Source organism: Euleptes europaea, chromosome 1 (assembly GCF_029931775.1).
Source record: "Euleptes europaea isolate rEulEur1 chromosome 1, rEulEur1.hap1, whole genome shotgun sequence".
NCBI classification, from domain to species: Eukaryota; Metazoa; Chordata; class Lepidosauria; order Squamata; family Sphaerodactylidae; genus Euleptes; species Euleptes europaea.
The window spans coordinates 72,402,254-72,418,481 of record NC_079312.1 but is presented as its reverse complement, the minus strand read 5'-3'; the positions used below and the strand labels follow the sequence as shown (position 1 = coordinate 72,418,481).

General features: G+C 44.5%; 1 protein-coding gene across 1 annotated transcript in view; it reads left to right on the top strand.

The window, feature by feature from the left end:
* The window catches only part of SEMA3G (semaphorin 3G), a 99,803-nt gene that overhangs the window by 34,792 nt on the left and 48,783 nt on the right, over positions 1-16,228 (top strand). The window contains exons 2-3 of the mRNA XM_056847240.1: positions 935-1,095; positions 9,948-10,010. Coding sequence (XP_056703218.1) covers positions 935-1,095; positions 9,948-10,010 — 224 coding nt within the window. The remainder of the gene's footprint in view (positions 1-934; positions 1,096-9,947; positions 10,011-16,228) is intronic.

Here is a 16,228-nt window from a genome sequence, read left to right as displayed (position 1 = left end):
AGTAGTTAGTAGATATGACAGTGTCTATCATTCCTTGTCAAGCAGTATGTTTTGCTTAATCAGATAAGCATACCTGCAGCTGTGACCTTTATCTGTGACAGCTGTAGTAAATGACTATAGCAGCAGAATCTGAGTTTGCTTCTACAGCATAGCAAGTAAGCCTTGAGCTTATACAGTCAAAGGTGTTCCAGTCTATGAAGTGACATAACATCTTTTTAACATGTTTTAACACATTTCTATCCTTATGAAGCCTAATGGGACATGTTTTCATATCAAAATCCTGTTCACATATGGTAGTCTGTGACAGAAGCTATGTATTCCTAGTAATTTGTATTTGCTTGGCTGGATTCTGAGCAGAAAGAAAGCAAGACCCTTGCCTCAAAGGTCCAGCTTGTCACACACAGTGTGCATGGCGCACAGTATCTTTTCAAGTATTTCTAATTGCAGTAGTTATGCAGTCATGGCCCCAAATCCTGTAACAGCTGAAATATAGATTATAAATTTATAGTGGGCAAAATCCAGCAAAGGTTAATCACAATGAAACCCCTCTGAAAAATAGTTGGACCTTTTTGTCAGTCCTAATTGCCATTTTTCTGTGGGAGTTTGACTGAATTCACACATGCCACTTAAAACGTTTTTCATCCCTTCTCGCACGGTTAGTGTGCAGTGCAGCTATGAAAAATAGGAAAAATAGTAAATGCAAGGGTGATTGCATTTGAAATTGATTGATGAACATGCAGGAAAGTTGCTTTGCTTTCCAAACTTCTTGCTGTTTACAATGCATGTGTGATTTCAGTTGTGAACTACTTCTGTTGGGCTGTGACATCCCAGAGTGAACAGGTACATGTTGGTTTACTATGAAGACATGTACTTACAGTTGCTTTGATGTCACCAGCAGGTTTCTATTGCCATTTGATTTCTTTCTTCCTTTTAGATCTTTTGGCCACTAACCGCTCGGTCCTGTTCCTTGGCCACCGGGGAATTTTAGACTTTCGATCTTTATACCTTGATGAATACCGTGACCGCCTGTTCATTGGAGGAAAAGACACGCTATACTCTCTTCGGCTGGATCAAACCAATATGGATGCCAAGGAGGTAATGCTCACACAACACATGCATATGCTAATACATGCAACCCTTTTTATCCTAATGCTTATTCTGTCTCTAGCACTTTTCAGAGATACTCAGTGTTTCACCTACATACCGTGTTCCCCCAAAATAAGACATACCCATAAAATAAGCCGTAGCAGGATTTCCAAGCATTTGCACAATATAAGCCATACCCCGAAAATAAGACATAGTGATAGGCATGGCTAGAGAGAGACTAAACTCCCCTGAGCCTCGCCCTCCGTGGGCCATTGGGCTCAGTCTTCCCCTGTTCCCGTGCTCGGGCCCCGACCTCCCAGGGGGCGATCACTCACGTTCCCCGTCTTCTCTCCACTCCCCTCTCCCACCAACGGCTCCCCCCGTGATCTGCCGCCACTCGTGGTGGACTCCCGCTCCCCTGCTGGAATGCGGGGCCGAGCTTTGGCCTCTGTTGGGTCCCCCGGGTTGTCCCCCCACCCCCAGGACCCGGGCCATCTGCCTCGGGCCGGCCCACTTCCCCCCGAGGTGCAAGGTCGGCGCTCGGCCTCCCCCCGTTTCCCCCTCCGGCTCTGCATCCACCCGCGCCGCCGGTGTGCTCGGCTGCCCTCGCCTCCTCTTCCCCCCGGCCTGGTAAGTGGGGTTGCCTCCCCGAGGTGCAAGGTTGACGCTTGGCCTCCCCCCGTTTCCCTCTCCGGCTCTGCATCCGGCGGGCTCGGTCGCCCTCGCCTCCTCTTCCCCCCGGCCTGGTAAGTGGGGTTGCCTCCCCAGGCATTGGGGTTCTCCTGGAGGGTCCCCCGGTGTGGCGGTGGGGGCAAGGCTCAGTCCCGAGGGTCCGCCCCAGGTCGCGGACTCGGGACACATACTGTACTTATGGTAATAAAAAATAAGACATCCCCCGAAAATAAGGCATAGTGTGACTTGTTGTGGAAAAATAAATATAAGACATTTTCTTATTTTCGGGGAAACACGGTACTTTGGGCCATTGTCTTTATAACTGCCGTTTAAGGAAGGTTAGTGTTCCTATCCCCATATTATATATATCAAGTGATCATCCCAGCAAATTCATAGGAAGGGTGAGATTGAACTGAAGGACTTCAAGGTCATGGGTATAATTACACTATACTATGTATGTTTACACAAGATAGGCACATATTAGTAGTGGGTGACAATAATTCTCCATGAATTTGAATCATGGAAGGCATGTTCTGAGTGGGAAATAAGTAATAACACTGAAATTATCCTTCAGGGGAGCTCTTTTTCCATAGAAATTTGAGATGAACAGAAGGTCTTGAACCACTTTCTGCATTATGGTATGTCATACCTTAGACATGTTTTTGTGCATTGTTTTCCAGTTCTGTAATCCTAGGCCTACTGCTTTGTTTTATTGGATGTCTTATAGTGTTTGATCCAGTTTGAGTCTCATTAAGAAAGGAGTGCTATAACTGAAGTAAATGAAATTTTAAAAAGAAGGAGCTCTGCAAAACTAGGCTTTATGAAGCTTTAGAGCCCAGGGCAGTAAACTAATTAAATAGAAGCCAGAAATCTGATACCAGCCAAGATTGAAAGGGAAGAGGGGGCGATTCATATAAGGAGGCTTCCAGCTCAAAGGAAATTATATTGCAATTAAATATAATTGGAAAATTGGAAGCATGGGGAGTCTGGACAAGTTATGTAAAATTATTATGCTATACTAAACAATTAGTTTACAAAATCATTTATGTTACATGATTGAATCAACTGCTGCATCAAAACCCAGCAAAATTGTGACAAAAAAAGAATCAAGGTCAGATTTGTCTTAGGGTGGGAGTATTATAAAGTAATTGTTGAGTTTATTCTTGCAGTATCTCTGTGGGGTGAGGTAAATCAGCTCAGCTGTGCTGCTTCTGTGCTCTGGCATAGCTGTGCCGCTTTTGCATGCTGGCATATCTGTAGAGCTGCTGAACTAGAGCTCTGCACCAGCGTAAAAGGAGGAGGTTCAGGGGGCGGAGACACAGTTAGTCTGCTCCCTGTGCCCTTTGGACCTGGGAATGCCCCCTCTTTTCAGGCTCAAAGTTATACTGCTAAAAATGGCAGTGCAGCCCATAGGCTGCCATGATAAGGTTTTTTAAAGTGTCCCCCCACTAGTGTAGCCCCATCCATATGGTTGAAAAATGCTTAGGATGCCGACTAAGGGAGTGATCAATGGGGAGGCTCCCTGGCGCAGGCCAAGACCACTCCCCAGCAACAAATGGGAGCTCCTCCGTCCTTTAAAAGGTAGGGAGCGCATCACGGGATGCTATCTGACAGCTACCTGCTGTGCGGACTTAGAGCGAGTAGCACAGTACTATGGTAGTGGAAAAAGCACAGACAGAGCACTTTGCACAACAACAGGGATAACACTTTTTACCAACACCCAGCCGGGAGAGCAAACTCCACACACTCTGTGGCTTAGGTCTTCCATTTAAGCAACCTTACAGGTACTCCAGCTTCTTAACCAGGACTTGACGGAGTGGACATGCAATGACAGGTAAGCCAGGGACTCTTCCGCAAATCCCTGCCATGGTCTTGGTTTTTATTGTGCAACCAATTTAGCTATTTCATGTGATTTCTCCTGTGTATGTAGTTTACCTTTTGAGGTTTATGTTTTTTACTCTTTTAAAGTGCAATTGCACTTAACAATAAATATATATTTGTAATATTATTTTTAATTATTGTGGCTCAACCTTTGAGGTCCCTAGCCTGAATTCAAGGACTAGCCACCTGTAAGCCTCCTTTCAGAGCTTTTTGCTTTATTTTGCCATGTTGCTCTCCAAGTTCTAGCAACTGTTCCTTATTGGAATTACTGGCATTGCAGCTGGCTTTGGGTAGGTGTTGAAAGGAGCAGAAGCTCGGATAAGTAAGAGCCATATGTCTTGCACTCTCTTATATAAACTGTGGCTAAAATTGTCAGAAATCTGGCACCTCCTTCAGTACTTATATAAAACATAGCTGTTCTCTATTTTTTTTATTATTAAGATATTCATTTGCTGATTTTCTTTTACCTTGTAATTATTGCAATGTCCTATGTGACTAGGGTTGCCAACCTCCAGGTACTAGCTGGAGATCTCCTGCTATTACAACTGATCTCCAGTTGATAGAGATCAGGTCACCTGGAGAAAATGGCCACTTTGGCAATTGAACTCTATGGCAATGAAGTCCCTCCCCTCCCCAAACCCCGCCCTCCTCAGGCTCCTCTTCAAAAATCTCCAGGTATTTCCCAACCTGGAGCTGGCAACCCCCTATATGTGACATTAATGAGTGACAGACAGACTTCTTTTTACACCCAGTGGTTGAGCTGGCCATGAGATTGAAGGCCACCATGTTTTGCCGCTGAGGTGTAATTAATGGTGTGTGTAGAGGGGGCCCCTCCCCAGGAGAGAAACTTGGCAACTTAAATTTCTTTCTAGTGCTTAGTACCAGCTTATACCAGCTTGCTTTCACTGTTCCGGTCCTTTCTCCTCTGGGCTACTCTGAGGAGCTATTGCTAGCTACCATTCTTCCTATTCCTTTCCAAGAAGAGAAAGAGGAATATTGTTAAGGGAGTTGTATAGAACTGAATCTCATTTCTTTCCTTTCCTGAGGAGTGGGAGGCAGCAAATGACTGACATGTATTTCGTAATTAGGAATTTGACATCAGCAATTTAACTATGACTTTAGCCCCGTGTTTTAAACTGTTTCATTAGAACCGATAAAATGATAAATATCATTTACACTATCACTTCAATGGCCACTAAACTATGTAAAGTGATGTCAAGTTGCAGCCTGTGGCGGCCCCATAAGGTTTTCAAGGGATGAGACTAAAAGAGGTTGTTTGCCATTGCCTGCCTCTGCGTCACAACCCTGGACTTGTGCCGACACTGCTTATCTTCCGAGATCTGACAATATTGGGCTAGCCTGGGCCAACCAGGTTGGGGCATGGATGCTCTAGGATTTTCAAAAACTATAGTTTTACCATAGAGTTTTTATAATTTCTCGAATGTCCCATGACATCACTTGCAGTTTTTACCATAACGATGTCAGCGCTCTGATGTGATGATGGCATGCCAGTCCCCACTCCCTGATTACTCCTGTGGCCTGGCAACACTAAGTTTACTATATGACAAGTAAAACAAACTTTATCAACCAGTCTTTAGTAGATAAACAGTTATGAATAAGGAGCCCAAGTTGTAGGGCCAGTTCAGGGTTAACCAGTGGTTCATTATTTACAAGGACATTGTTTAATTCAGAAAACTGCATCTCAGTGAAGCATAATGGATGCCTTTTGTTTGAGATGCAAGAACTTGGAGTGTCTTTTACTGTTGGAATATTTATATCACATCTTTAAATTCATGTACCAGAATAAATGGAACAAACAACCATTACAGGCAACAGATAAGATTTTGTTTTATCCCTTGCACAAACAACATTAGGAACACATTAGGATGATGAATAAGCAGCTGTTAATACCAAGTCTTAAGCCAATTGTTTTACTTTCTCAGTACTGGCAGTAACAAAAAAGGAATCTTGCAGCACCTCCAACATTAACAGATTTATTGTGGCATAAGCTTTTGTGTACTGGAGCACACTTTGGCCATTTCCGCACCACGTTTTTGCAACATCTGATGAAATGTTTTATTTTCTTGTGTCCATATTATTTTTCCTCTGTTTGATAATGGAAACATTTTGCAACCGTTTAATGTCCACGTTATTGACAAATGCTTATACCACGATGTTTCCATTTTCTTCTTTTCAAGAATGACTTCCCCTGGGGTGCGGACATGTTTAAAGCGCTTTTCATTTCTCCACCCCTCTCCACTCCACTCCTCTTTCCCGCCAGAGCCATTTTCTGTGCTTTGTAATTTTTTAAAAATAAATGCACTTGGGCTACCAAAGGAATGTTGGAGCATTGCACGAGACAGGCGATGGAGTTTGATCTTTTGTAGGGTGCCTCTTCTGCAGAAAGAGAGCCTGGCACTCGATTTTTGCTTAGGCACACAGATGTGATCCTGGGATTTAAACGGCGCTGTTCTGAGTGGCACATTTGCAGAGGCCATCGCTGGGATTCAAGTGGGGATCTTCTTCTAAGGGGCCAAGTGGTCACCTGTCTTTTCTGTCCCCCGTTTCCCCCCCCCCCCCGTTACATCCCAGGGCCTAAAGCACATATTCATGCACACTGGCTTCATAAACCAGGACATGTTGAGTGCGGAGCAGCCCCTTGTTCCCACACCAAACAATCCCACAGCAAGGGTTAGTCTCCTTTAAGCTCATTTATCATCCATAAAGAGTGATAAGTAAAGATGGATTCCTGTTAGGGTTGCCAATTCTGACGTTGGAAATTCCTTGAAATTTGGGGGCAGTGCCTGGGGAGGGCAGAATTTGGAGGTGGGAATGGAGTTCAGTGGGGATGTACTCTAGTGCTTCTGTTAGACTGGAGATTGGGGGCTGGGGACATGAGGGGTGGTCGTCGGTCAACGGCATGATGTGACTTCTGGGAAAACCTGTAAGTTACTTCATGCCTCTCTAAGAATTCGCTGAGCCTCCATGGTAAAACAGTAGTGTTTTCAGCAATTCCTAGAGAAGATGGATGTGAATTCCAGAGAGTACTTTGAAGTGATGTCAGTTCTCTCTAGGAATTGCCAAAACGTTTATGATTTTACCGAACAATTCTGGCCAATTTCTAGAGAGGTATAATGTCATGCTGATGGCCATTTTTAAAATTTTATTTTCTTTCTCCCACTGCCACTTGGAGTGGTGGCAGGAAACAGCAGCTGAGAGCAGAGAATTCCCTGCCTCCACTGGGGGGCTGGCTGGCAACCCTGTCTCTATGGTGTACCATAATTTGCCCTCTGAATCTGCCATTTTCCTCCAGGGGAACAGATCTCTGTAGCTTGGAGATCAGTAGTAATTCTGGGATAACTCCAGGGCCCATCTTGAGGTTGGTAACCATAATCCCTTTTCTTCTCATATTACTGCTTGCTTAACTGCTATTCTGCCTTGTTCTTAAAGTTCTGCTCTGCTTCCACATTGAGACAATTATCCATGTAGCATTCATGGAGATGGACTGACTCAATAAAGGAAGCCACAGCCTTCAAAGATAGGACATTTTGGAGGACTTTCATTCATAGGGTCGCCATGAGTCGGAAGCGACTTGACGGCACTGCGCGCACACACGCGCACACACACGCACACACACGCACACACACACACAGCATTCATTATTACAATGGAACATTCACGTGTCAGTTTTGCGCTCACTTTCCTTGCCTAAGCCCTTCTGGGATGCCCCAAAGAGCTTTTTCAGACTTTAAAAAACAAAATAAACACAATATCACTATAGTGTTATTACATTATAATAATCTATTTCAACAATGTACTAATCCCCAACTTTTATTTTTTAAAGTAAGTCTCTAGCACTTTTGGTTGCAGAATTATAAGAGAAATGTGCAGATTTACATTTGTTTTAAAATGAAAACTGGGGCCAGTAAATCCATTATGTAATAACATTATAGTGCTATAGTTATTACCAATTTTAAAAGCCAAAAAATCTCTCTGGTAGGGCAGGAAAATGGGCACCACAGTAACTAAGGCAAGGGAAATGGACCTGAAAAAATACACACTTTCCCATCCATATGATGTCCAAAGGCTCTTTAGATGTGATATTTCCAAAACAGTTGTATCAAACCAGGTTTGGGACAGACTGCAGCAACGCACGGGGTAACATGGAAATAGCACAAATAGAGGAAAATGTCATGTGCACCTCCCAAAAAAACAGTGCTGCTGAAAGCAAGCAGAACAAATGCTTCATATGGAAGCAGCCCAGATTGTTCGTTAATCTTTCCTTCTTCTTTTGGCGTCCCTCCCACTTTCTTAATTGTCTTGCCTATAGAGTATGAACCTGATGATTTACCGTATAAAAGCACAATTGTTGTACAGCACTGTTTCTTGAGGCTCTTTAATAATTATAGTTATGGCTTAAAATAATTATTTCTGGACTCAAAAGCATGCACAGAAGCAGAATTTAACCTAAAGTGAAAGAGCAGAATAATAAGTATATTCGAATTCTATGATTCTATGAAAATCTTTGTGACTAATAGCCCATTCCTGACCTCCAAGGACGAAAGTCCTCTGTAGGACAAAAAGAGGCTGCCCTGGCGTAAGTGGGATGGCCGCTGCCGGCCGTCCCACTTAATGCCGTCCAGGTGGGGCTCAGATGCCGGGGGGGTGGGGGCAGACACTGGTTTCCTGGTGCTGCCCAGGGATGCTGGCTGGGCCTTCCGCTGGTGTCCCACTGGTGCAAAACACGTGCCGGTATCCTGGGGGGCATTCCCGGGGTGTGCCGGGGATGGAACTGCCAGTAGGCGGCTTCCTGTCCCCTTTGGGCCCGGCACGCCAGCGGGGAGAACGGCTTTGCTGCGTCTGCTTTTTGGCAGCCTCGCTTTTTTGCAGCCTCACTGTTCTCAATAGGGCAAAATGCCCCATTTAAAAAAGAATCACTGAAAGGCTTTTTAAAGCCTTTCAGCGGCCAGGAAATAGCGTTGGAGGCACCTCTGTGGCACCTCGACCATGCCATTCCTGGCCACTGAAAGGTCAGGAATGAGCAGTAAATCTGGAATCAAATAGGGCCTACTTGGTGGATCTGGAGGAATGAGCAAAATATAATTGAAATTAGAGGGGAGTGTGTTGACTTGTACCAAGCACTATCTCTGCCTGCCTGCCTGCCCATCTCTAACTACCAATATCAATTCTTTGTCTGTGATTATCAAGCAAACTAGCTGTTTGGGAAATTTCAAGTTCAGAACAATTTATTCCTAGTAGAAAAGAGCAAGAGTCCAGTAGCACCTTAAAGCATGGCAGCAATGCCCTTCCACAATCTACATTGGACAAACAGGTCAGTCTCTTAGACAAAGATTAAATGGACATAAGTCTGACATCAGAAACCACAATATTCAAAAACCAGTGGGAGAACATTTCAACCTTCCAGGACATTCTGTTGCAGATTTAAGAGTAGCAGTTCTCTTACAAAGGAATTTCAAAGGGAGATTGGAAAGAGAAACTGCTGAATTACAGTTGATATTCAAACTAAAGACAATGCATTTACTTGGGCTGAATAAAGACCTTGCATTCATGGCTCATTACCAATGCTGATTTCTCCACACCCATCTCTCCCCTGGACATCACAGACTCTTCTGCATACCACACCTAATCCCATCACGCCTGCTATTCACATTTACATACTAATGCTTGTCTGAATTCACTCTCCTTTGGTTCTTGTAGGTTATCCGGGCTGTGTGACCGTGGTCTTGGTATTTTCTTTCCTGACATTTCACCAGCAGCTGTGGCAGGCATCTTCAGAGGAGTAACACTGAAGGACAGTGTCTCTATTCAAACAGAGAGACACTGTCCTTCAGTGTTACTCCTCTGAAGATGCCTGCCACAGCTGCTGGCGAAACGTCAGGAAAGAAAATACCAAGACCACGGTCACACAGCCCGGATAACCTACAAGAACCAATGAACTCTGACCGTGAAAGCCTTCGACAATATTTTCACTCTCCTTTACTTAAAGACAGATGGATTCACATTCTAGCTGTATCTGAGGAAGTGAGCTGTGGCTCACGAAAGCTCATACCCTGCCAGAAAATATTTTTGTTAGTCTTTAAGGTGCTGCTGGACTCTTGCTCTTTTCTACTACTGCAGACAGACTAACACGGCTACCCACAGTTTATTCCTAGTGATATGTACCAATGTAGGAATTTTAGAGGCTTTTTTCCAAAGCTGCTGTGAAGAAGCATAATTTGAAAGCCCTGGCTTTCCTGCTCCCAGGATTTTCTTCATAATCTGAGGACCCCGTGTTTCTTTCCTTATAGATTTACTGGCCATCTCTCCCTGGACAGAAGGAAGAGTGTTTTCAGAAAGGGAAAGACCCAGTGGTAAGTTACCCATTTCTTGTAAAGTATCCTGATGGATTTGCAGTGGCTTTTAACTCTACTTTGATGACATACTTTAAAAATGAATTTACGTTTACCAGAAAAGTAGCTGAATTCTCCCTCTGACATTGCCTTCAGGGAATTCTTAGCATATTGCACAATTTCAGTTCTCAGGACTTTGTAGGGAATATGGCAGTTAGCTGCATAAAATCAACATGTTTTGAGTGTATGTAGGGCCAGTGTAACCTATGACAATATTTTCAGTAGATGTATTAGAAATACTACAGTGATGGTTAGCAGTATCCTTGAAAGAAGAAAAAGGAAATTGGTTAATGAAAATTCACTAAGAAGGGGGTAATTGTTTAGGATTGCACTGTAATTAAATAATAAAGACAAGATTTAGACTACTGTAAAATATGCTCCATTGAGCTGCCCTTTAATTTAACCTTATGAAAAATGTGACCACTTGTCTAACTAGAGCACACCAATATGAACCTATAACACCTATTCTAAAACAGCTTCATTTGTTGCCTGATTGTTTCCAAGCTCAATTTAAAGTGCTGGCTCTTACTTTTAAAACCCTTCATGACATGGGATCCACATATTTGAAGGAGTGTCCCTCTTGGTGGGAACCAAGTAGGTCCCAGTAGCTCCTGCTTGATGTTCCATTTTACAGGAGCTTTTCAGTCATAACCCTACTCATCTTGAACAGTCTTCCAAAGGAGGTGAGGGAAATGCTTTTTTGAGTTCAAGGTTGTAAAGACAACTCAGTTTCAGAGGGGATGTGTTAAAGTTTTATGAACTTGAAGTCAGAAGAGTTGTGTTGAAGACAACCCAGAAACTGCAATCAGACTGGTCTCATTGGCTGTTAGCCAATGAGAACATACCTTGCCCATTTTGAAGCAGCTACATTGGCTGCCAGTTTGTTTCCAGGTTTCATTCAAAGTGCTGTTTTTGACTTTTAGAGCCCTTCATGGCCTTGGGCCCACATATCTGAAGGGTTGTTTCCTCCCAGTTGTTCCCATGCACCAACCAAGGTCTTCTGGCTGCCACCTGCTGGTTGTTCCCCCATTTAGAGAGCCCACCTGACATTGACCATAGCCCGGGCCTTTTCCATCATGGCTCCCACTCTGAGGAATGGGCTTCTTGAAGAGGTGAATGGGAACCCCATCACTGGAGATTTTCAGGAGGTGCTACAAGGTTTATTTGTTTGCCAGGGATTTTGATGGGGGTATGAACAATAGACAACTGTTGGGTATGAGGGGGTATTTTTTCTGGTTTTAATCTGCCATGTTTTAATTATTACCTATAAACAACCTTGAGCCATGAGAAAAGCTGAGATACAGATGTTTTAATAAATAAAAATATGCTAGGTATTTGATCCCCCCCCCTCTGGTGGCTTTTGTTGGCAAGCAAATTAGTGCTTAATTTTTATAATTATAGAATAGAATCATAGAGTTGGAAGGTACCACCAGGGTCATCTAATCCAACCCCCTGCACAATGCAGGACATTCACAACTACCTTCCCCCCCACACCCCCAGTGACCCATACTCCATGCCCAGAAGATGGCCAAGGTGTCCTCCCTCTCATGATCTCATGATAATTGATATTGTTCTATTATTGTATATATGTTATGCTAGGGTTTATATCTGTAAGCCTTTTAGAAGGTGGATAAGTTGGGATATACATATTTTAATCACAGGATTTTGTTATCACTTTTGTTGTATGAAACTGTGCTAGTCAGTTTAGTGAGTTTTGGTAGGAAGGCAGTCCATCACACTATATCCTCTTAGTATGTCTATACAATGGGCACCCAGTGCTGTAGAGCCTATAGGCACCTTGGGGATTTTGAGAAAGGGTAGTCGGTACCACCACAAAAAGTCTCCTGTGTCATGCAGTCGCAAAGTGTTGGGCATCTCCAAGACAAGCATGATTTAGGGCTTCTTATTTGAAGTGGGCACTCCTTGCAGATCCAAATGTGGTATCTTCTGGAGTCTTCTCCAGTGACCTGAGGGAAGGCCAAGACTGACTTTTTGCTTTAGGGAATAGGCACTTTTGAGAAGAGCAAGTGGAGGAAAATGCAAAAGGGCTGTCTCGGCCGGCAACAAGCGCGCAAAATGTCTCGTCGAGGCAGCCCGCTCTGCAGCCGCGCCGAAGCAGAGTGGAAAAAAGCCTGTGGCGGTGGGCAGCACAAAGAGTTCAGCAGCGCCTGCTGCTTCCTCCTCGAAGCGCTTTTGGGTGCACAGCCTGGAGACTGGCGGCTCGCCTTTGTCTCGCGATGCCCCAATTTCAGGCACGGAGTGTGCAATGGCGCCCAGTCCCTGCAATTGCTCAGGGAGCAGAACCAGGAGGCTGGCAGCTTGCGCATGCCTCATGTCGTTTTGTCCTTAGGCGGCTCACCTCTGATTCAAGGATGAGAAGCGACAGCGGAGACTCCGGCTAATGGTAGGATCTCCCTTCCCTCATTGCAAGACTGCAGGCTAACATTTCTTAGAACGGAGCTCTTCCCTTATCAGGGACGCCTTCACGGAAGGTTTGAGAGCGGCTCAACCCGTTCCTATGCCAAATTTCCCTCACTGTTACCCAGTCCAGGGAATGCTCAACCAGACCTATGCCAACATGGGACCCCATTCAAGTCAGGTTATTACAGGTACTGATGCCGGTACCTCCTATGGGAAGGGCAGATGGCCCACTAAAGCAGCCCTTAAGGACAGCTCTGTCCAACAAACTATGCAGGGGGAAGAGGAGGATGATTCTGTGTACTCAGGGGATGATAAAAATGAAAGGGAAGAAGGAGAATTCAGTTCTGATGGGGAAGATATTATTGAACAGCCCAAACAATCCAGAGTTTTTAACACAGAGGAATTTCCTCTATTACTATCAAAGACACTGGCTGCCCTTGACCTTTCAGATGACACTGAATCAAATCCTCAGAGAAAAAAGGGAACAACAGAGTTTTTTCACATGCATGACACCCCTGATAAAGTAGTACCAGTACCCGAGTACTTTTTATCCCTCATGAAGTCAGAGTGGGAGAAACCCATGGCCTCCAAACAGTGGCCTATAATGTCAAAGAAGTTTTACAACTTAGATCAAAACTCCTCAGACATACTCAAGGTTCCCCCGGTGGAAACACCAGTCACTGCACTACACACATCAGAGCTGGTTACCGAGGAAGATCAGACATTGATCAGGGATCCTGCTCATAGAAAGGCAGAGCTAGCTTGCAAAAAATCCCACGAGGCTTCAGCGCTGGCAATTAAAGCATCAGTGACATCAGCACTGGTTTCCAGAGCAGCAATAATATGGGCCAGAAAATTAACACAGCTCATTCCACAGGAGGAAAAACAGGCCTATGAGGGCGTGTCTAGACTTTTAAGAGCAGTATCCTTCCTGGCTGACTCAACATTAGACACTATGACATATGCAGCTAGAGCCATGGCAACCACAGCAGCTGCTAGGAGAGCCCTTTGGCTACACCCATGGCAAGTGACACACCGATCAAAATCTGTTTTAATGGGTTTCCCCTATCAAGGGAAAAGACTGGAGACAAGTTAGACCCCATATTGGTGGAAACTAAAGATAAATAGAAAGCATTGCCCAAGAGCCTCCAGAAAGAATTAAAAAATACCTCAAACTATACTCCATTTCGGACTTACCACACATTGCAAAGTTATAGGCCAGACCAACGTAGAAATCAATGGAACCAGAACCGTAACTCCTTTCGCAAAGGAGGAAGGTTCAATAGAGGTGCAAAATTTCCCGCATTCCAAGGCAACAAAGGGAATAAACCCGGCTGCCAAACAGAACAGTGACGCCACACTAGGCTCAATCTTTTTCAACCACTATGGTCAACCTCCCAGCCGGACCAGTGGGTACTCAACATAATAACACAGGGTTACCAAATAGAATTCTCCCACATTTCACCAAACAGACTGGTGACATCACCAACATCCAAAAACAAGGACAAACTTCAGAGAACCTCAGAGGCGATACAACGTCTGTTGGACATAGCAGCTATAGAAACAGTGCCTCTATCGGAACGCTCATTGGGAATCTATTCAGTATTCTTCACAGTTCCCAAGGAAGATGGAGGATGGAGAGCCATCCTAGATCTGAAGTTTCTGAGCAGATTTATCCCACTGAGACGTTTCCGAATGGAGACACTGAAGTCAGTCACAGAGGCATTAAGACCGATGTACTTTCTAACGTCCATAGACCTCACAGAAGCATACTTGCATATTCTCATATGCCCACAACATCGCCACTTCCTGAGGTTCCTATATGAAGGATCACACTACCAGTTCAGGGCCCTCCCCTTCGGGTTAACATCAGCCCCAAGGGTATTCACCAAAATACTGGTTACTCTGGTGGCAGACATGCGCAAAGTGGGAATTAGAATACATCCTTATCTCGACGACATACTGGTATGTGCAGATTCAAGACAACAAAGCGCACGACACACACGATTAGTGGTAGAAAAATTGACAACACACGCATTCCTAATCAATTACAAAAAGAGCAAATTGATCCCCTCTCAACGGCTGACACATTTAGGGGCAGAAATAGACACTCAACAGAACACACTATTTCTCACAAGAGAAAAATCAATCTCATTTTGTCTCTAGCAAAAAAGACTTATATTGCCAGGTCATCAAACTCATGTCCCTTGCCAAATTACAGGGTCACATGGTAGCCTGCATACCCACAATTCAATGGGCTCGACTCCATGCGAGACCATTACAATGGCTTCTCAGACCCTACCAAAAGGACATACAAAGGAAAAGGGACCTCAACATCCTCCTTTCCAAGGAATCCAAGAACAGCCTGCTATGGTGGTCACACCAAAACAACCTATCAAATGGCCTCAGATTCATCTACCCTGTCCCAGAGCAGATCTACACAGACTCTTGCACGACAGGGTGGGGGACAACATTCCACACACACACAGCCCAGGGCACCTGGACCCACCCACCCCAGAGCAAAAATTACACATAAACGCTCTAGAGATCAGAGCGATTTACAGAGCCTTGCAGAGCTTCAGACAACAAGTTCAAGGCAAGGACATGATCAGGACAGACAATGTGGCTGCCAAGGCATATTTAAACAAACAGGGGGGATCCAGATCATCAGTGCTTCACAAGGAAGTGTTACCAATACTACAGTGGGCAGAGTCCAATCTAACATCACTCTCTGCAGAACACATACAGGAAGTTACCAATGTGCAGGCAGATTGGCTCAGCAGGGAGACACTCAGCGAGACGGAATGGTCTCTACATCCAGACATATTCCACCTTATCACACAGAGATTCGGAACACCAATAGTAGACCTATTTGCAAACAGTACGAACCACCAGCTTCCACGCTACTATTCCAGATACACGCAAGTAGGGGCGGAACAGATGGATGCACTGACGGCACCCTGGCCCAAGGGAATGCTATACGCCTTTCCACCCCTTCCACTCATTCCAAGAGTGCTAAGGAGGATACGAACATTGAAGGCATATAGCCCCATATTAGAAAATAAATGCATAATATGGCCCAGTTCCCCCTGTGTTAGTTAAAAACATTGATAGCATGCTTGTTCTTGCATGCAGCTTTCCTTTACAAATTCCCACTTTCATAAGCATGGCCAGGCAGAAGTTTATTGGGTGAGGAAAAAAATATATTAAGGAAGCAGCGGAGACTTTTCTTGGCATTTTTTGGCAGTGCCTGAAATACAATTAAGAGTATTGTCGAAGGCTTTCACGGTCAGAGTTCATTGGTTCTTGTGGGTTATCCGGGCTGTGTAACCGTGGTCTTGGTATTTTCTTTCCTGACGTTTTGCCAGCAGCTGTGGCAGGCATCTTCTGAGGAGTAACACTGTCCTTCAGTGTTACTCCTCTGAAGATGCCTGCCACAGCTGCTGGCGAAACATCAGGAAAGAAAATACCAAGACCACGGTTACACAGCCCGGATAACCCACAAGAACCAACAATTAAGAGTGTCACATACCTAACTAACAAAGTGGCTTACAATCTCCAAGCCTTCCTCATTTGGTGCAAAAATACCCTTTGCCTCTCTTAAGAGCAGTGGAAGGAAAATTCCCAGCGTTCATTGTTACCTGAACTGCAATAATCCTTTGAGTGTGAAGAGAACCCATGAGATCCTGGGCCTCATTTGTTTCTCCTTCAAGAGTGGGTATGTAGAAATGCATAATTGGGTGTCACGTATTCAGTAT